At 35.1% G+C, this 22,168-nt stretch overlaps 3 protein-coding genes across 3 annotated transcripts; all 3 read right to left on the reverse strand.

The window, feature by feature from the left end:
* Positions 1-1,408: 1,408 nt before the first annotated feature.
* On the reverse strand, positions 1,409-2,417 carry LOC145624432 (photosystem I reaction center subunit psaK, chloroplastic-like). Its single transcript, XM_081677463.1, has 3 exons — positions 2,213-2,417; positions 1,881-1,964; positions 1,409-1,712 (listed from the first exon to the last, which is right to left on the reverse strand). Exons 1-3 carry the CDS (start codon positions 2,291-2,293, stop codon positions 1,485-1,487), a joined length of 393 nt encoding a protein of 130 aa, XP_081533589.1. The 5' UTR covers positions 2,294-2,417; the 3' UTR covers positions 1,409-1,484.
* Positions 2,418-3,074: 657 nt separating this feature from the next.
* LOC145624433 (protein ROOT HAIR DEFECTIVE 3-like) lies at positions 3,075-12,456 on the reverse strand. The gene is made up of 23 exons (XM_081677464.1): positions 12,265-12,456; positions 11,161-11,310; positions 10,769-10,835; positions 10,585-10,687; positions 10,396-10,466; positions 10,205-10,268; positions 9,992-10,057; positions 9,837-9,884; positions 9,700-9,762; positions 9,534-9,590; positions 9,013-9,171; positions 8,860-8,928; positions 8,659-8,750; positions 8,352-8,430; positions 7,948-8,113; positions 7,351-7,475; positions 6,376-6,638; positions 6,177-6,273; positions 5,918-6,073; positions 4,616-4,720; positions 4,359-4,453; positions 4,177-4,273; positions 3,075-3,798 (listed from the first exon to the last, which is right to left on the reverse strand). The coding sequence occupies exons 1-23, from the start codon at positions 12,266-12,268 to the stop codon at positions 3,562-3,564; spliced, it is 2,433 nt and encodes an 810-aa protein (XP_081533590.1). The 5' UTR covers positions 12,269-12,456; the 3' UTR covers positions 3,075-3,561.
* A 1,142-nt stretch (positions 12,457-13,598) lies between these two features.
* On the reverse strand, positions 13,599-21,862 carry LOC145619128 (WD-40 repeat-containing protein MSI4-like). The gene is made up of 15 exons (XM_081673735.1): positions 21,529-21,862; positions 20,176-20,239; positions 19,992-20,078; positions 19,846-19,908; positions 18,873-18,938; positions 18,660-18,734; positions 18,425-18,500; positions 16,926-17,148; positions 16,363-16,444; positions 15,692-15,765; positions 15,499-15,610; positions 15,317-15,391; positions 14,732-14,811; positions 14,505-14,604; positions 13,599-13,999 (listed from the first exon to the last, which is right to left on the reverse strand). Exons 1-15 carry the CDS (start codon positions 21,672-21,674, stop codon positions 13,904-13,906), a joined length of 1,419 nt encoding a protein of 472 aa, XP_081529861.1. The 5' UTR covers positions 21,675-21,862; the 3' UTR covers positions 13,599-13,903.
* Positions 21,863-22,168: the final 306 nt, after the last annotated feature.

The raw sequence follows: 22,168 nt of genomic DNA on the forward strand, positions 1-22,168 counted from the left end.
TTTCCTTTGACTATAACATATATGGCAATATACTAGGGAACTATAGTCTATAATTTAGGAAGATAATTATCTCCTTTGACCATACAACAAATATATACTATATTTAAGTCTTAAATTTGAGGATGATGCTCCTTTGTTTTGCTAGTGTGGACCGACTTGGTCTCCCTAGACAAAATGCTTTGATCAATTATAATAAGGTGGTCTAAATTGCATTTAAGGTGATTTGAAATTGGGCCAGGAACAATTTGGGTCGAATTTAGGTCGGGTCAATAACAAGTCTTGTTGATTTGAGTCGGGTTAGTAACAGATCGGGTTGAATTTTTTGGTCGGGTTAGTAATAGGTCTGTTAAAATTCGGGTCGGGTCATTAATAAGTCGGGTAGAATTTGGGTCAAATTAATAACAATTCGGGTTGATTTCGGGTCGGTTTGTAACAGGTTGAGAAAAATTCGGGTCGGGTTAGGAACGGGTCAGGTTGAATTCAAGTCAGGTTAGTAACAAGTCGGGTTAAATTCGGGTTGTGACGGGTTAAAACGGGTTTGGGTCAATTTCGGTTCAAGTCGGGTTCGATTCAGGTCAATAATTTACGGGTTACATTCAGGTCGGGTCATCTCCAGGTCAGTTCATCATATTCGGGTTCAGGTCTCACATACTCGGGTCAATTCGAGTCTAGGGTTGGTTTCATGTCAGGTCAGGTCAGGTTTGGGTCACCATTTTTTCGGGTTCAGATGGTTCGGTTAATAATCGGGTTTGAGTCAGTATTTCGGATCGAGTCAACTTTTGACAGCTGTAGGTTCAAGTAGCCATATTCATATATTCATATATACCAAATACATTGGCCATATAATTTAATTAATCCGATAATAATACTAGGCATATAAACACACGATGCATAAATCATTATTTCATATTCCTTCTGTTTAATTTTTTTAGGCAATAATTTTAACTGTTTTTTGAATAATGAGATTGAATCATCATAGTAAACACAAATTTTAAGGCCTAAAAGTTGCCATATTTTTTAGTTTTTGGACATTTTGACACTTGAAGTTGTAAAGTTTTGTGTTTCCTCCTTAATCATATGCTTGAATCGAGGAAATACAGCACCAATTAGATAAATAAGGTGGAAATTATCTTGGACACTACAATATATCAATAAACCTTTTCATTGAAGAAGTGTGTAAATTACAATGATACAAAGATGATACCCAAAATGTTCAAAGTGTAGAGATTGCAGCTTTGTTGAAGGAAGTTTTTCTTTTGATTGATTTGTTACACATTTGTTAGATTAAAATTTTTGTTGTAACTCTTCTATGATTATTTATCAATGAATCAATCTTATTACGAAGTATATAAAATAAACAAGTTTGTAAGAGACGGTCATTAATGTGAATAAACATGGAGACATTGCATAATGCACAATACGAGTAACATTTAAAAATGAGTATTTTACAAGCTCAAGGCAACACATAATATAAGACATTAAATTTAAATAGCCCCAATGTTCTTGAGACCAAGTACAACACCAACACCAATGATGTGACCAACAGTGCCACAAGCAAGAGTGTCTGCAAGTGTAAAACCAGCAGGGTCACCAGTTTGTAATCCAGAGTCTCTTACTTCCAATTTCAAACCAGCTGTTGCTTTCCTATTCGCTGACGGCGCTAGCCCAAATCTTCCAGCAAACAACATTAGTGTTGTTGAGGTCACCATTATCTGTCCATCAATCACCCGGAGTGAATCACACAAACAAAGTTCATCTTTATTATGTACAAGAACAAAATCGATGAGCCTCCTTGTTAGAGATATGATATCATCAATATCGGAAAATATATATGTTTTCCGATATTGATGATATCATATCTCTAACACTCCTCAACTTACCAAGTTAGTGGATGAGCCGATGAAATCACCACATCGTGCACCCAATGCACCATTTCCTTTGCCCCTCATTGGCAGACTTGATGACTGCAAAATATGTACAACAATCGGATCAATTAAATTGCTTCATTAAATCACTTTCTAAGCTTTACCATAATTTAACATGCTACTTACTTATATAATAACAAGTCCCAACACAATCCTTGTACAACAATGCTAGATATATCAATATAACATTATTAAACTAATAGCGCGACAAATAAAAATATTAAAATAAGATTCATAGATAAAAGCATAAAATGCAATTTGAAGTAACAAGAGTTAAAAACACAAACCAAAGTCTTAACAGGGAAGGAAGCTTGCTGGGGTCTAAGCCCGGTGAAGTGTGGAAGAGAAGTCATTACAACTGATGCCATTCAAACTATCGGAGTATTATTTTCCAAAACTTGACCAAATTAAATTGTTAGTGGGGTGAAGTTTGTTTGAAAGATCTTAAAAATGGAGGGATGCTACTACTTTCATCACAACCACAAAACTTGTTGTGTGGCTAACTTCTTGTTAGATGAACTATATTCATTTCTTGCTTACATGGCATTGTGCTATTGGTTGTCTCAACTTAGGATAAGATGCTCAACGGATAAATTATAATTGTTATTGTAATTTCCGGATTCATTGTCTACTTATACATGTAAATGGTAGAAAAAAAAAAAAATATAGGAAATCGAAATACAAACTTCATCTGACTTTAGTAGATTGTTTACGTAATTGAGAGTGAAGGTTAATTGTGATAGTTTAACTCGATTTCTTAATCATCATAATAAATTGGGCAATATTAGAGGAATGAAGAAAATATCATTTTCACCTCTAATTCTTTGGAGGGATGTCCATGGTAGCAAATCAAATTACTCTTAAAAATAATACGGATTACTCCTTAAATTTGAGTACAAGTAATGAAATACTACCTCCGTTTCTTATTATGTGCAACAAAGGGGTATTATTTGTGAGACATACAAAATACTTTTGTTGTACATAATAAGAAATGGAAGTAGTGTTTGAGATGACTTAACAGTTAAGCTATCAGTGTATTAGTTGGACTCTAGGGAGTGGGGAGGCAATTTTCTAAGTTTTGGGTGAGAACTGAGAAAACGAAGGATTAAAATTAAAAAAATTCATTAAAAATAAATTTAATAAAATCAATAAGTACTAAGCAGAGCAGATTTCTTTAGATAACAAATCTAAATCGAATATATCCGTCCACATATATAATTGCTCATATGATTCTCAAGATCTCAACTACTACGTATTAGGCAAGAAAGTTTCTTTTCAAGATACAATGGAACTTTTACAAAAAATTGACAAGCTGAGGCAAAACCATTTTAGACATACGAACCAAAACCATACAGGATCATCATCTAACAGACCCATAACCAAGCAACGAGGGGAGAACAAGGGAAAATGAAAAAACTATATCAACGGGTTCTCCATAAGAGACCCAGGACCTGTGCATGTTGAGCATGTAGACAAAAATCGATGCCTTCAACCAATCATCATCTGTGTTTCATACAACTTGCTATAATGGTTGCCATATATGACCAAGTACAAATCTGCATCCCTCAATAAGAAGCAGCACGTGCTTATAGGGGTAATCTCGGAACATTTCCTTCATGCAATCAAACTAATCCATCTAATCTTCCTTAGAAGCACTCGAATACTCTGTTCCGTTTTCATTTGTTGTTACATGGGAAGAACCAGTCGATGAAACACCGTCAGAATTTACACCTCCTCTGAAGCTGTTAGCTGCTAGGGGTGGATTTGTGTGAGCACCAGCAGTTGCTGGTCTGTTTCCTTGTTCCGCTAAGTTTTTGAGCATGTTCATAACAGTGGGTAAAACTCTAGTTGACAAGGAAAGGAATCCAGGAAGCTGAAAGGAAAAAAAAACACACACACAGAATCAGGCTAACATAGTGCACAGACAAATCACAAAACAATACACAGAAAAGTAGAAAACACAGCAAGTAGTGCTCAAATGCTACGTTTTTTCTCCTTCAATTTACTTTCTAGACATGAGGAACATGCTACATCTACAATTCTGTCTCCAACATCACTCTAATCTATTCAAGTTCTAACATCATGAAATATAGCAGTTAATTTTAAAATTATGAACTGTAATAGCCTGACTGATTAGAGATGCAATAACTGAGGTCCTATCAATTGTTTACAATAAGCAAAACAAAAATACCAGTACACAACATGCACAAAAGAGACTTCAATCAATATAATTTTGACCAATAAAACTTACAACACCATGACGGAATTCATTTGATACATCCATTTGCACCCACAATGCTTTGCTTACTAGAAAGGCAACAAAGAGGACAAGAAGATAAAGTGGATTCCTGACACAAGATGAAACACTAACAGTGAGCAAAAAAAGAATAAGAACGAATGGAGAAATTAATGAACATATGGAGAAAGTTGTACCTTAAAAGAGTCATGAACTCATTAAAACCTAAAATGAGCATGGCAGCGATTGCCCATGGAGGTGGCAACCAATTGTTGCTACGCCTGCTGGCCTCCTGAGAAATTAAAGATAGCAATATATGTGAAAAAGACAAGCTCTGCTACACAGATGCTACTTTAGAAAATAATCAGCTGGTCAAAGTAACTGCTTCTGTTTCTAGCAATACAAAATAACAGACAAGAAGATGATTCAAGAGCTCAAGGAGATGAATTCATGCCTGAGCAGCAATGGCCTGACTAACAGTATATTCTGTCTCCATCTGGAATTGCCTCCACAATTGTTTGCATTGGACAGGAGTTATCAAAGTCTTCGACGATGGAACCTACACTCAAATTATAGAGATGTCATGGCGCTGGGGAGATAATTTCAAATGATGACTAGAATAAAAGAGAGCAGATAACTTTTTCCCAATAATTTCAAACAGCACAAAAAAGGCAGTGACAAATTTCAGTAAAATAACTATTCTAAACAGTAGAACACTAGACAGAACTGATGAGTGAAGACTCAGCAAGCCTTCTTAAACCAAGTTGGGAGCTTCTCAGCATGGGCTTTTTTGCTGGACAGTAAACCATCTATGATACAAGCTCAAGTCCTCAACTATTTAGCTTGACATGCAAGAGAAATTGATTGGAATGGGGGATACACACCAACCATCTACAAGTCTAATTGTAAAAGGAGCTAGGAATCGACTAAAATCTTAAACCAATAACACCCTCAACAACCACTACCCAGTAGTAATCCTGCTATAGCAAGGTCAAAAGATATGTCCTCAGTATGCATTAAGCTCCCAATAAGCCAAGTGCACTACCTCCACGACTTCACCCAACTTCACTGACTTACTACAAACCCAATGGACCATAATGCCACCTCTTAAAATCAGTCCGATACATCCAACCATTTCTCCAACACAATCTCCCTCCCCCGGGTTCTATAGCTTCTTTAATACAATCAATACCATATCTTTTGTATTCCAAATCGTTTCATATATGAATCTCTCTCCAACAGAGGTTGCGTGTGTGAGATTGACCTCAACCTAGTCAAATCCACCACCGCCAAAGTACCAAACAATCCTTGAAGAAAAGCTAGTCAATTAAAGTCTGAGATTAGTAATAAACAATTACTCCAACCATTCCCATCTGATTGACACATTGAATTGGGCACAGAGGTTAAGAAAGTTTGAGCGGGGTAATTTTACTGAATTGTTTAATGTAAAGTGAAGTTGGTGGAATGTTTGAGGGGGGAATGAGGATTATTTTAATATAAACCTTAAAAGTGATGGGCCATTGTGTAAGATAGAAAAACAATTAAATATTAGAGGGTCCTTGCCATTTTTAGTAATGTGTAAATTAGTTAGTAGAGGAATGAGTAAGTTGCAAGAAGCATATGGTTCTAAGCAACATAGCAGGTCACAAATTTGAGCTCCTAATAATTTACCATCTATGCTAATGCCGCTAATGAAACTTTGAAAGTGAAAACAATATATATAATCTAACAGCATTTTAAAGTAAAAGAAGCACACCTTCTCCCAGCTGCTTGATGCTAGCGGATCAGACACTGTCAGACTCCTATCAGTAGAATTACTTTTATCCACTAAAGCAAGAGCTAATGTTTTGTCAATATCATCAGATTCGTCATCCAACCGAATTGCAGCCAGAACAGAGAGCAGTTTAAGGGACTGCAAAAGCATTTTACATTACCAATGTAGAACAGTATAAATTATATATTATAATGAGGTAACCAAATACATATAGCAACAAAATTTCACCAAAATATCATACCGCAGAACGAGCAAGTTTTGTAATAGCCTTAATATCCTCTTTCCCAGTCCAAACCCGCGGCATTGAGTCGGAGTCATGGCTAAACAACATCGTGAATCTAAACAGGAGGGAAAGGGGAAAACCATAATCAGCGCTCTCAAAATAAACTAAAAAGAATTCTAATTTACCAAATTGCACATTCACAATATTCAGTCCTTACCTATCCTTCATACGGATCAATATCTTTCCTGCTTCTTCCTTGGCTTTTCCCTCAACCACACCTCTTGCATAATCCTCTAATCTTGCTAACATTTTGTCTCTGGTTACCTCATCCAAGTCAAAACCAGAAAGATCATTAGCTAGGCCAGAAACTGCTGACTGTGTTTCACGTCGAAGAAGTTTTTTAATTGATGGCCAGGTGTCATCATTTGCACCATCCAAAAGTGCCTCAACAGGCCCTGCAAGAGCCTCGTTTAATTTTGCCTGCATTGGGCACGGTAAATAAAATGTTAAAGATCAATTTTAACAATGTATTTAGAAAAGAATACAAAGCTTGAATAAATTAGTTATTCCACAATAAATTTAACCAAGGACATTCAAAAACTATATGGCTATATCATTGTGAAAGTTACTGTAGGTTCACTCAACACAATAAATTTGAAAAGAAGGAAATAATTATAAGGGCTTAGGATGGATATAATCAGAAGGATATGAAAGCTTGATGAAAGGTTTTACCCAATGCCTATGGCATAATCCACTATCTTCTTTTGCAAGGTAAGCAGCTCTAAGACTGGCCAAGACTACAAGCATTTCACCCAACTTCAGGCTCCAGCAAAACCAATTTAGATGTTGCTCAATTGACATAAGGAGATAGAGAGCATTGGTAGCTCTTGAGTTCTCCTTGAAAAGGTTTTATAGATTTATTCTTAAAAAAGAGAATTTGGAAAGAGATAATAACTGTATATGTCAGGTATCATAGTATGGATTAGGGAGCTAAAGAATGTCAGTAGCTCTTTACCTTTTTTAAATCTAAATATCTTTACAGTAGCTCATAAGAATTCACAAAACGAGGAAAAAAGAGGTTTTACAGGCTTAAAGCTACATACAGGCCCAATTTAGATAAAAATCTGACACATTAAGTTTCAAAAAAAAAAAAGCACATCACAAAGACATTATAGATAACTGGTAGTAATACCTCATAACTGGAAGTAAGTTCAGCCAATTTGGCAGCACGAACAGTAGCAACATATTCATCCAAATCACGGACAAGCTTGGACCTCATTTTAGAAGTATCCCAGCTTGCTTGTTCAATCACAGCATCTGCACAAAGAAAAGGTAAATATCCAAATTCACTTCATACAGATTTTCATGGTAGAATAGGTTTACAATAACAAATCACCAGTTTAAAAGGAAATAGGCAACATGTCTCCCAATTTGGCTTATTTAATCATAGCAAATGTGCAAACTAAAATAGTAGTAAAATTATAAGATTACTTCATTAAAAATTTCATGGTAGGATCAAATTTGCCAAAATTCTCTTCATATAATAGCCATTTCTCAGTTCAAAGAGAAAGGGTTAAAAAATAATTGATTTACTGAGATATTAGCTTTAATCTCCCTTGCAAAAGTGCAAAACAAATAAATCTTATTAAAAAGTTAGCCTCAGGCCACACAACCTCATCAATGCCTAAAGGATGATTACTGATGTAAGCACAGCAAATTCACCTTGCCACCTCATGTAGGGGAAAAAAAATGAATGCAGGTAAGTTCATAGTAAATAAAAAGGTTTTACCTGCACATCCTTCATCAAATAGATTCATAAATGTCTGCTTGCATCTGTGTGAAGCAGCAGAAAACCCTTCCCCACTACTCAAAGCTTTGTCAAATGCTTCCTTAAACTTCTCTACTGTTCCAGACCGTATATGTCCCAAAATGGAATGGAAAGCCGGTTGAACAAGCTAATACAAATTAACAGAAAAGAGAGATACAGTAAGCATCAATAAAATAAATGTACAAGAAAAAACCATTATTAGCTGCTAGCCTGATTGAAATCATATTGACATGTACAGTTTCAAAATATACAAGATATAAAAGAATGTCACAGCTACCTAGCCTAGTTTCACTCTCACACATAACATATATTACTAGCAGAAGTACAATATATTTGTAAGTTTAAAAGAGGATAGATGACTTTACTTGCAGTAATTTATCTTCTAAATGCCTCCTCTTGGAAGTTCTGACACCCTCATCAAAATATATAACCTCTGAATCATACCTGAATAGAAGAAAGAAAGTACAAGTAACTAAATATAACCACAAAACCAGAGAGGACGGAAAAATAGCAAGATACAAAGAAATACAACAGAAATCCAAAAGCTGTTCCTTGACGAAATATTCCCAGTAAGAAAGAAAAACAGAAACACTGAACATACAAGAAAATACCCTTTAAAGGGAGGCAATATGATGACAACAGAATTGGAAAAATTAATAAATTTATACTCACTCAGATAAACAGTCCCCAATAATTGCACTTAGCTTCTTTCCAAATCCAGCAACAGGGCCAGATTGCGAGGCCTCCTCCAGCTGAAGCCAATCCTGCAAATATAGCAGCAAATAGACCAGCAGAAGTAAGAAGTGCATTAAGAAAAGAGAGATCATCAACAAAAGACCACACATAGATGAGGGGATCAAAATAAAAGTATACCTGATTTTCGCTAAAGTTGCTATACTTTTCATTGGCAATTTCTTCACATCGAACTGTAGCCACCATGACCTGAAAAGGACTTGAGCCATGAGCACTAATCACATCTTACAACATATGCCTTGACACCTAAATAGAAAGTGTTAAATCAATTACTTTGTGTGCAGGAAGGTCAAGGTCCCTGTTTTCCTTAATAACTTGCCATATCTGTTGAGCACTGAAAGAAAAGCCAGAAGCAGGCACAACTCCCCGACGATCTCCAGCAAGCCCGCCAGGAGCTATAGATTGGTAGAATCTCTGCCTCAAATTAGCAACCTTCATCCATTTACAGAAAGTCAGACAGAGTATAATAATATCCATACATCAGTCGATTAACCAAACTACATTGCAGTTCCAGATTTAGTTTTAGCTTCTAGAAACAAAACTGATCAACTTGGTAGGAATCCCTAGAAAACTACATATTGGAAATATGAGAAATACAAACTTTTCTCTCTGGTACATTTTACAACCCTCCCACTTCAAACAAAAAAGATAAGAAAAAGGGAAAAGCAGTTGTGAAAATCTAACATTAGCCAAGAAGTTTTGTCAGGAAAGAGCAATGATCGTCACAGTTGCATTACAAGCAGGCATTAGTAAGACGGAATGGGAGAGGGAGGGAGGGAATCTCAGTGACATACCTGCTCTTTAAAAAGCTCTTCTTTCTCTTCATAACTGGAAAGAGCGACAACTTCAACCTGGCAAAGTTGACAGCAAATGTGACAACACACTCTCGTTAGTCAAATCTTCTAGAGGCTCTAGAGTTAAATTGACGTTCCACAACATGAAGTTGAAAGATTAGCTTACATTAAAAAATTCGCTCAGGGGTGTATCTTTATGTGCTTGTGGCTTAGGAACCGAATCCCATATCTAGCAGGAGAAATATGGTCAGAAAACATTAATGTCACAGTTGGTCATGGAATGAAAAAGCACAAAGTAATCACCTTTTGAATATCTTCTCGCAGAACTGGTTCAAGATTTTCAAGGGGCGTCTGGTACAAACAGAAAATAGAGATACTGGTCAAGTTCCAAAAATTGCCAACATTCACTATTCATGAGGATTAAGTTAATTCCAGAAAGAAATAGAAGATAAACTCACCCTTGTCTTATCACGTATCACAAACATCAGAGTTGTTTTACGAGGACTAAACAATCGCATCATCACCTATAAGGAAGCATCGCCATAAATAAAATTAATGCGAACGCAATCTATACATCAATCAATGTACAAGAAGCCTCGCTGCAGGTCTGATAAAGCATGCTTTCAGATAGCAAAAACAAACAGAACTAAATTAGAGAAACAATGTTGTACTTGGAAAACTGTCTTCAATAGCGGTTTATTTGCTGCCTGCTCACGCCCTATGTCATGGCACCACCTACATCAATTGCAGAGTTACTGAGCAAATTCACATATAAGAATAAATATTTTTTTTTGAAGAAAAAAAGAAAATAAAAAAAAGCCAAACAAATCAGGAAAGCAAAACAAGTAGTTTATGCACTTACATGTTTATAAGCACTATATCGGAAACAGCAAGGGCAAAGAGAGCACTTTGTTTTTCAAAAGCAGTATCGTCCTAGACATGTCAGTAGAAGAGTTCAGTAAGGGTTTAGATTTTTTTATGTAAAACATATCAATGAAAGTGTACGAAAAAATCCAAAACTGAAGATAAATAAACGGGAAATTATAATCACCTCTCCTCTCTCTCTACCATCTGTACCCTCCAGATCCATAACTAGAGTACAGGGCTCAATCCCAACACATTTTGCTAACCAAATACCTTTGGTTGTCTGAGACCTAGAGAATATAGAATTCCATCAATATGACTATTTTATCTTTGGTAACAAACACAATTTGGATAAGAGCATATCCAATTACCTTCCTCTAAATGCATCCATCTCCCTGAAGTTGGTTCCAAATAAATGATTCAATAGTGTACTTTTCCCTGTTGTAGGAAAAAAAAAATGCGATCACTAAATAAGATGCAGCCACATTAGCCATATAACACCACTGTGCAAGTAAGAAGGGGGTACAGAATTTCTTAAAATAAATTAAGTGCAGCTAAAGAAAATAGGTTCGTAAAAAAGTTCAGCTAATAGACAGCATAGCCAAGAGACAATAGTTTTAAGATATACATACATCTTAAGATGTATAAATTGGTAAATTATTTGCACTTAGTTTGTTCAAGCAATACTCCATACATTGTAAAGTTATAAAACAGCATTCATTAAGTTATAAGCTAAATAAATTTTTTCAGCAATTAGACATACCACTGCTTTGTGGACCCATGATGGAGACTATGGCATATGAAAGTCCACATTCTGCCAGCCTTACTCCTTTCAAAAAACTCTCGAGCCCAGCTACATTGAACATACCATCTCCATCGATCAGCTGGGTAGAACAACATCTATCATCATTATCTGAGAAAAATAGACATAACTTTAGTAAGGCAATACATTCATGATTCTAAGAACCTTGAAAAGAATGTTAAACATAAATGGGATTTCTTGATGATCTGCTTCGGAATATCAGTTTGAAGAAAATAATATATTTTTGCTTCTTTCCACCAGCCTAAGTCGTCATTAGAAGCAATCGCGATAAGCTATAAACTTTAACCAATGTCCATCAATGAATAAACCATTTTCACACTTTCTGAGACCCAAATACAGCATTAAAGCTGCAATCTCATCTACAAAAGCACACTAACAGATACATTTCATATTGCTACTACTGTCCAAACATTCTGCCCTCCAATCATTAAGTTTTGATAAAAACAACCGAATTTCAGAAGCAGCATAAGTCTCAATGAATCAATACACACCGAAACACTTTCTATGACCCGTCATCGAAAGAGCTAGAATCTTACCAATGAAAGCACACTAGCAGGAAAACCCATTAAAATGACGATCACGAAGTTCATAACCCCCCAAAAAAAAAGTTTCTAAATAATTCACCTACCAACAGTAAAAAAAAAAAATTGGAAATTCGAATAACCCAGTTAATAAAATTAAAATCTTTATCACTTCCCCCAACATTTGAGCCAAACACTAGTCATTTCATGATCCCCAATTACTCAAATTAGGGCAATAAACAGCATACTTTCTAAAAATTAAAGCCTAAATTAATTATCCCAAACACCTGAAAATCACATATAAAGCAATTGCATGAGAAACGGCGCGATTAACCCCGCATTTAAAAGTACACCCAAAAAAAAAAAACCGACATTAAATTAATCTAGAAACGAAACATAACCGAAGCAACATCATCAATTGTTAAAAAAAACAGGGAAACAAAATTAATAAATTGAATTGAATTAGATCAAACAAAAACGTAAAAATTCTATCAAATAAATTGACAAGTTAATAGAAAAATACCCATTTAGTCAAATCTGATCCGATTGCGCACGAGGTTGAAGAAGAAGGATCGAAGAAGAAGCGGGAAGAAAGAGAAAATTAGGAGAGAGAAAATAAAAAAGGGGGAAGATGACGATCTCGTCTGTGTGTATAGGGGTGTGAAGAAGGAGGAGATTTGTAGAGATTATTTTTTTTTATTAAATGCGTCCGTCGTTGTTGTATTGGTATTCTCTCCTAGAAATTAAATATGGTGTTTTTTTAAAAAAAATTAACTTTACTCCAGATTTTAATAATTTACGTATCATTGTTTTTGCTATTTTTACTATAAACAGTAAAATTTTATATTTCCAATTTTAGTGATGTAAATATGAAACAAATCCTAGTACCTTGTAAGTTCATATGGTGGGATACAAATTTTTTTTTTACTTATTAAAAATGTTTGAAGTGAAATTTATATTACTCGTAGTATTTCTTTGAGAGATATGAATGAATCAAAGTTGACCTAGCGAAGCATTTGTGAATTGTGGGATAAAAATTAAAGAACATCAAATATCTTATCCATATGTCCTCCATATACAGTTCATCTCATTACATTTATTATGGAGTATAAATTTAGTTTTAAGAAATTACTCCGTACATTTACTACGGAGTACATTGTGTCAATCAATTTTTGCTAAATTACATAAAACATTCTTTAAAATGTATTTTGATTGTAAAAAACTCAACTGTATTAATCGTATTCAAATACAAGTAAAAAAATTTATTTGGCATGTCATATATGTAACTATGTGCATGTTTCTTGTGTTTTGACAACATCTCATCCCACAAGCTATGTTTCCTTGTACTATTGAGTATTGAATTGACTACCCTTACCCTACTCTAGTGTAGTTAATAAACAAACTAAGAATTATTTTTGTAAAAAAAATTTTGTAAAAAATAAAATTAGAAATTAAAAAATAAATAAAAAGGGGTCAAATGAAATGGAAAGAGATGATAATTCTACAACCTTTCTGCACCGACTTTGGTAGCATGACATTCAAGTAGCCGGCCAATGATCAAAAGCAAAGAATAAGAACAACAAATACATATGCTAATGCCACTGTCAGGTGGGCCCTAATAGCGCGTGTCACTACGCTCTAATCTAGGCCACCTCATAATCATACATTTACTTTCCCAATTACTTGTATAACAGTGTACTAAAACTTGTAATCCGTACTAATTATTATTCTAAACGTTTTTCTTAGACCACCATTCTATTTTTACATTTCTTTATTTTCAGATGTAGATCTAGAGGAGTGATCAAACATAGTTTAGCATTCATGAATGGTTTAACGTGACACGAAACGAGGCGCATGTAATACAGAATAAGTTTCTGAGCATATCAGCAATTCAGCACAGTATATATGACTATTGATTTTGGACGGATTGTGAAGGTCCTAAATGACTGAGAATATCAGATTTAGGAGGAATGGGCAAGAAACTACAATATTCAAGGTTACATTCGTGAAAGGGTCAAACAGTGGGAAGTTTTTCACCCAGGAAAGACCAAAGAATAAAATAAAAGTATCATGCATTCGAAATAGTTTAAGACATGCACCCTCTTCCATGTTTAAACCACTTCTTGTCAGCCGCCTAAACTGTTCTAACATCCTTGAAAGAACTAGGAGGAGCATGTGGTTACATGGGATCGGAACTTGTCCAACTCTGCTAGGACTTCATCTTCTGGTCGGTAAAGCAAATCAATAATGCGCCACATCTGCAACAGATTTAAGAAAGAAAAGAAGTGAGTTTCAGTAAAAAGTGGTAACTACAGATCATTTAAGGGAAGAAACTTGGTCCTCTTGTTGCATGCAGTCCTGAATTTAAGATCATGGAAATTTTCTGATGTTGGACATGAAGCAACAGATGCTCGTTAACTTTTCTACAAGCAAAAGCACACAGTGGAGGAAGAGTGGCAATAACTAGTAGCAAAACAAAGCTATATTCTATCTTCCTTTTATGCTCTATCTTAAAAGCACATTAATATAGGTTTGTGTAGGAGATGGAAAATTATGGCGTACAATAAATGCATGATGTGCCTGCATGACGCACTTAAGTATATAATCTACATAGGGAGCTAAACACTTCAGCCAAATTGATGCTTGAGAATTGAAGTTGCTAGCAAAATTTTGAACAACACTCCAGGTGCAGTGAAGCAATTTAGAAAAAGGTTAATAGCTCAGAGTGGCATAAGACCAAGCTAGCAATAAAAATATTGATACCTGCAATGTTCCACCTCCAGCAGAGCTTGAACAATCATCCGAAACACTGACAATAGTCCATGGATCAATCGAATTCCAGTGGAAGTCAACCACTTTGTCCCTATTCCAAAGAAAGAAAAGAGTATGCAGATGATATTATACATTATACACATAAATTAAAAAATAATAATAATAATAATAATAATAATAATAATAATAACTTATCAAATGCAAATAAGTCACCATACCTGTGTCCTGCATGCCTGAAAAACAAACCTGCTGGATACTCCGATGTTTTGTTTCCACTATCTGTTTGCATTTTACCAATCTGAGTATTATCAAAAATAACAATTGATTAGAAGTAAGCAGAATAAAAGTGATGAACATGCAGGTAAAATAATGGCAAGGTAAGGGATTGCAAAACAATCAGCTGGAGCCATGTACATATATGGCTAGCCGTGGCTTTTTATTATTTATTTACGTAGAATACCATAGAAACTCTCATCGAAATATTGAGTAGACATGGAGTTCCATGCAAGCCCACAAGGGCTGTAACTCCTTTCAGCCATTCAGGCATTGTTCTAGACAACATGAAAACAAGGTTTCCCATCAAAGTAGACAAATTACTAAATTAGAAGAGTATATAATTGCTGAAAATTATTTGTTGGATTATAGAGATTCCTCCCCTACATTTAAGATCTTCAACTGAAAGTTATGCCAGAATATTTAATAAGGAGTACACTTTTGTATTCACAGAGATCGCAAATAGACTTTACTGAAGTAGAGTGAAAAACTTCTTCACACCTTCACACAAAAGAATAGTGTATCCATACCTTTTCATAATCCCATATGTTCAACAGGCCATCCTCAGCAGCACTGCCAAAAACTGATCTATTGTGTGGTGACCACTGTATCAAAAATCAAAATAAATCTTTAGATACAATAAATTTTTAGATTCCACAAGATAACCAAATAGGCAAATATATGGAAGCTAGTTCAATAAAGATATGCTAACCTGTACACAAAGGACAGGATCGTTGTGGCCCTGGAATTTATGGACAGGTGATCCAACTCCCCCCGCAGAGATATTTCTCCGATCAAACATGTGGATAGAATTATCAGCTGATCTGATTGCACAAAGAGTTGCGATAGATGAGAGCCAAATCCATACATTCAAATACCAGTAGCAAGTAACAAAAAGCACGTACCCAGTCAAAATGAAATTTTCATCATGAGGATTCCAGTCAACACAATGCAAATCAGCATCATGGGCCTTTTCAACCTGGTGGGACATAATATGTCGTCAGAGATACCTAAGCTGGCTCAGCAAGCATAAGGGCATTCCAATACTGCTATAACTGCTTTAGATACCATACATATGAATATGTAAGGTATTTATTATAGGGAGTAAAACCGTAAAAGTTAATAAAACCAACAATCTATTCAGACAATTGTCAAAATGTCATCTCTAAAGGAAAATCATGAGCCTGAAGGAGTAATGTACATGATAGAGGAATGGGCATGCTACTTCAATAAGAATATTCTATGAGGGTAAAAGTGAAAAATAATGATAGGATTTAGAGTCCAAAAGAAAAGTTTAACGCAGAAACTAAAAATCTGCCAACAAGAGAGAATTAAGCCAGTCTTTGGATGGGATTTACACGATAATAAAGGAAGTTAAGCTCTATGTCTAAAAACACAAATAAAAAAATAGTTTGATTTGCAATTTGAAAATCTAGGCACAGTTTGCCGATTGTGCAAGTAACATTATGAAATCTAAGTATCTTACAAAATCACCTCCACACCAACCAATTTCCATTCTCTCACATCAGGAATTGGGGTGAATGGATTATGGAATGACCAAGTTCAGAGATGTTACCTTAGTAGCTGGAGTCAATCCAGTTCTTGAATCCCATAGTATTAAGCAAGAATCATCACCAACACTGCAAAACTGCTGAGCACTTCCACACACATAGAGAAAATGTTAAATTTAGAAGAATTTTTTTTTTTAAAAAAAAAAAAAAACCTAACCCTATGTGTAGAATAAAGAAAGAAAATAAAATTGCAGGACATACAGTATCACCTTGTATACCTCAGACAACTAACTTATTCTAACTCAGTTACTAATGTCAAGCACAACATTACGATTCCAGATGTTAGGCACTTAAATGTGTGGTCTTATAAAAGAAAATTTGCATGTTATCGATCCAAAATGAAGTGTCACTGTCAAAATTCCATACCTATGTCCAATTATTGAGTATTTGAGGTGGATAATTGATGTTAAAATCAAGTCCAATTAACTTAACATACAATAGTATAGATGTGATGCTGTTCGTGACTCTAGACAGATGATATATCAGGAATAACTTTTCTTCATACTTGGTCCAGATATTTCAGAGAAACACAAGTTTAGGCACACAAAACAGTGATCAAGCAAGCTACCTAGTGGGGCAAAATTGCACATCCTCTACAGTATCATCATGTCCCTTATAAATGCCCCGTGCTTCCACGGAAGGACTAGCTGCATTTCCATTATTTCCATCGCCAGTCTTAGATGCTGATTTTATATTGCTGCCAGCAGAAGCAGATTTTGCGGCCCCTGGTTCTGTTGCCAGCGTTGAGATATGATCATTTATATTCCACAAAACCACTAATTTATCCTTCCCTGCTTGGAAAAACATTGCTAGTTAGTAATATTTTTGTATGGATCAGTTATTGCATTGCTAGTTCAAAGTACACTATCAAGGTGACAATAATTCCAGACGAGTATAAAAATTTACTGAAAAGGGCACTACCAGATGACACAAACAGCAAAATTATACATCAGTAAAACCTAATGAAACCATCATTGCTACGGCCTACAGGATGTTAACATAAATCACTTCAGAGCTCATAATGAAGAAAGAAGACATGAACCCCAGAGGTCAACCAAAAATCACATAGACCCTCATTGAACAGGAGCACAGGACACATAAACAATTACTATAACTAGGCCCATGTTTCAGCAGATCAAACCGGTAGCCAGGCTCACTTAAATAATCAAACACAGCAACAAAAAACCAGCGTGAAGCGAAATAGCTGCTTCTGCGGTTAAGGTAGGTGAGATATATGCAAAAACAGAGACATTATAATAGTTATGTTAGTAATTAAATAATAAGACCCACTTTTCTTGCCAGAGTGGCAAGATGATTTGTCAGATTTTGAAGGTAGATATAGTACTTTCTACATTTCTTAAACACCTAATCAAAATTTTTAAATAGAGAAAGTTCATCAACTCCCACTTGGCCACTTAGAATCGAAGCCCTCTAAAATAAATGGAAGTAGGTGGAGATTGACTCCCTTCTTAATGTTTAATTCAACAATAATAGGACTTATAGTAGTGCACTGTGCACCATACCCTTTTTCTTCTCTTAGGAATTGAAGCTGCCAAAAAAGACACCTTTACAACACAAAGAGCTTCCCCAAAGTAGAAAATTAGAAATCATTTAAGTATGCAAAAGATATTTTATTTTTTACAAAAAAAAAAAAAAAGGTAGACCACATCATATCAAGGTTTCTTATTTAGACCACATTTGAGAAATGTCTTTCCATACATGCTACAGGTCAGTTGCTTATTTCTATTTTTTTAATAACCTCTGCCACCTACCTATGCCATAACCTCAGTTGCTCAACATCCTAAGTTGAAGGTCAGATAAATCTCTTTGGCCAGAAAACATTTTGGAAAATCATTATGTACAAAGAAGGCTCATAAATCATTATAGAGAAAATTGATTTACTCAACATGTTCATATTGCAAGAGCTTTTTGTAATGTCAATTTATTAACAATGCAAAGCATGTAATTCATTCTAGAACTAGGCTCAACAGTCAACATTTCTATCAACAATGACAGAAAACTTTGTGGAATCACTGGAGTGGTACTATAACAAAATAAGAGTCACACCTCCTGAAAGCACCATTGGTTCACAAGAGCACATTGCAAGAGCAAATTCAGCATTTTCCTGGTGTCCAGTCAATATCTGCATGACAAGGGATCAAGTAACTATTTAAAGTTTTAAATTAATATTAATTTAAAACTTGAACCAACTAATTATTGCGTCATCAAGAAAAAAATATGTAATATTCAAGCACAAAACATCGAAAAGGTGTAAACAAAGGTAACTTCAGATGAAACCCACCAGATCGGGACGAGAGCTGGGAGCTCCTAGAATTGCATGACGACTAGGTTGATTTTCCACATCCCAAATTAATACCTGAATGGAAGCAACACGTTATATTACTTTCAACTTACTGTATCAAGGAATAGCAGCATGAATAAAGTACTGCAAATAACATGTAAATTTCCATGCTCATGTTATGAACACGCGGATTTAATTAAACAAATAACTCACGTCAGGGCTGTCAGTGTGTGTAGCCACTATGTTACTGTTCTGCGGGAGTTCTCTGATCCTGTTCACCTGAACAAAAGCAAATGTATTAAGTATAGGTACCAAGAAAAAAAGTACAAGGGAGACGATAATGAGAACGAAGTACACAAGAAAACAGAACAGGTACAAGAAGCTCTTGATGCATAAATAATGCAAAACAATCACCACAATTATTATGATGTTAACCATAATCATGCTGTCCCAAGGGAGAAAGAGGTAAAATAAGCAAGTGTTTCTTAAGAGAGCTGTTGATGCATCACTACTTAGAACAAAAGGAGCACTGAAATCAAACTAGAATGACGAAAGAAATCATCAGAAGTATGTAGTACAACTTAAACTTTAGCAAGACAAACTTGGCCTCTCTCTGCATATACTATATTAAAATTTTAAAATTGAACATCAAGCAGGTATAGCCATGGAGAACTATGGATTAGTTGGGCCTTGGGAGGGAGTGTAGATCAGCTTGTTCTAGAGTTACAATCACCCTCTACTAGTCCGTACTCTGTAGAGATTGCAATCTATCTAAATGAATTCTTACACACTGCAGTTAGAAGGATCTTCACTAACATTTTTCAATAAATATAGTTGGCCAAATGCCACAACAGCTCTCTTTGGGCTTCCATACAAACTTAGTAGTGATCATTATATAAACAAGTAGGGCAATGAAATATGAACTAGAGATAAATAAATAGTTTGAATATCACTGAAACTTGGTCAAGTTCTCAAGACAACACAGAATCGGAATACTTCATGTGGTATGATTCACAAAAAAGACTCAAATATCAAATCAATATACTTCATATATTATAATATCAGAACATCTAGCTTCCATCAATCCTAGATAACAAAACTATATGAAACAGTTTGAAAGTGCTCAACAAGCAAGGTCACTACATGATTATTAATTAACCCCTTGGCAACGGAAAAATAAGCATACCTCCCCAGGATGTATGATGGTTTTGAACTTCTTTACAAACGGAGAGCGAGCCTCTTCATTAAACTGAGATAACAAAGATCAAAAAAGAAAACGAAGTTTAGAAGAAAATTTCTGACAAAGAAGTTAGCATGCAAAGATGATATTACCTGAGATATATGCTCTGCAGCAGCAACTCTAGGCTTAACCACTTCAACGTTTGCAATAACAAGTGTATTAGGAACACTCCCATCAGTCTGAAAATAAAGATAAGGAGGATCATCATTTAGTAAAAAGATGATAGAACTTAGCAACAAAATTAAATGAAAAGATAAATCATGAGGATGAAATTGCCTGTTCAGAGAGATAAAGACGCTGCCGATTCTTGTAGGTGGCTTGCTCAAGAAGTGGACCCCATCTGCAAAATACAACCATCACATTAACGGTCTAAATTAATGCTTAAAATTTTTAAACTCCACAATCAACCCCCCCCCCCCAAAAAAAAAAAAAAATTAATAAATAAATAAAATTAAATGGACATGGAGAGGAACATTGTGTTTGGAAAGTAATTTGATGTGGAAATATGGACTGTCAAGTAAAGTAAAACTACAGCAATGAGAAAAGTAAAATTATAGAATCTACAAAATAAAATAAAAAATAAAAACGTGAAATTTCACTAGTTTAATTTGTTAATTATTAAAAAAAAATCTACTGAATACAGGGTATTACTTTGTTTAAACATTGGTTTGCTTAGTTATCCTCAATTTTTTTAATCACTTTGAAGGGAAATCCACGGCAATCATAGCAAAATATAAGAGAATTACCTAATTTTACATAGTTTTATTTTTTCCATAAACAATTTTAAACAAGACAACAATCAAACACTAAAATTATATCTACACAGCTTTACCCAGATTTCCTCATTAAAACTTGAACCCTAAAACTTGATCCCCAATCACATTGGAGATCAAATTAACATCTTATGTTTTCCCTCAACAAATACATTTGATTCAGCACAAACAATCCATCACCAAACATCTTTTAGACTCTCATCATATACTTTCCTATTACAGCCAAACATCAACTCCACAGACCTAAATTAGCTTTCCTTTAAGTGTTTCTGCATATAAGAAAACTGCCACCACGTGTCCACGACAACAACCCAGTATGACTTGTGCCCTTGCAGGGTCTAAAGACCTCCAAATGTACTTAGTCTCACCTCTAACTAGCTCAAGGTAACAGTAATATTAAGAAATTCAAGGATATATAACAATGCAGATCTGCATGTCAAAAACATAAGCTTTTTTCTCATGGATTTTGGTAATGTGCCATTGTAATGTACCTCTCGTTTAATAAGCACAAATATACAACTCTTCACTATATAAAAGCATACATTACAAATCAAAAAAGGGCATACATTGACATGAAAATATACATGTAACCAGAAAAATTAAACTCATGCCACAATCAATAACACACATTTCGTGAGTATACATCCCAGCAAAAGAAGCACATTCATAATCATCACATTGTTTTTAGAAACAATCCCAAAATTACATTTTTATGAAATTACACCCAAATTTCACTCCAAAATTACCCAAAAATAGAAATAAAAATTGAAAAATCCATAAACCCCAGAAAAACCCAACACGCATTCCACCTAATTTGAAGAGAAGAAGAAGAAAAAGGAGAGAGAAAGAGGTATACCGGCAAGAAAGAGAAGGCCAAACAAGATTGTGGTTAGCGAGCCAATCGTAGAGAATGGGTACCAAAGATTTCCACTGGGTGTACTTCTCGTCCACTGTTAACTCTCCTCCCTTTCCAACCCTTCCTCCTTTACCTTTCTCCGTCATCTCTCTCTCTCTGAGTTTTTTCCTGTGTTTTTGGTTTCCCGCTTATTCTGCACACCCTACTTCGTCGTCTTTTCTTCTGATTTGCTCAAGGCAGTCAGTTCAGAAGTAGGTGCCCTGCTCTGTATTTGGAAATTAAAATGGGGCTTGGATCATGTAGTCATGTGGACGTGGATCGGCCCGGAATAGATCTACTCACGTATGTGTCTCGTGTTTTATTTGTTTCATCCTTTAAACTTAACGATAAGCTTTATTCCAATGATAATGGTATCAAATCACATTAGTTATTTCGTAAGATTATTCATGCTTGTGTCATGTAGCTAGTTAAGTGTTTCGATGTGATACTAGGTGGCTCGAATTGTCATAAACTATAACCATAACCTTATTTTCTACTCGTAGTTAGATTAGAAGTGACGGATATTTTAATTTGTTGCCATGATTTGACCTAATTTCATTACCTAACCGTTTTCATGGCTTTACCTGATTGAGCTTACACC

This window comes from Chenopodium album, chromosome 3 (genome assembly GCF_948465745.1).
Source record: "Chenopodium album chromosome 3, dcCheAlbu1.1, whole genome shotgun sequence".
Classification (NCBI taxonomy): domain Eukaryota; kingdom Viridiplantae; phylum Streptophyta; class Magnoliopsida; order Caryophyllales; family Amaranthaceae; genus Chenopodium; species Chenopodium album.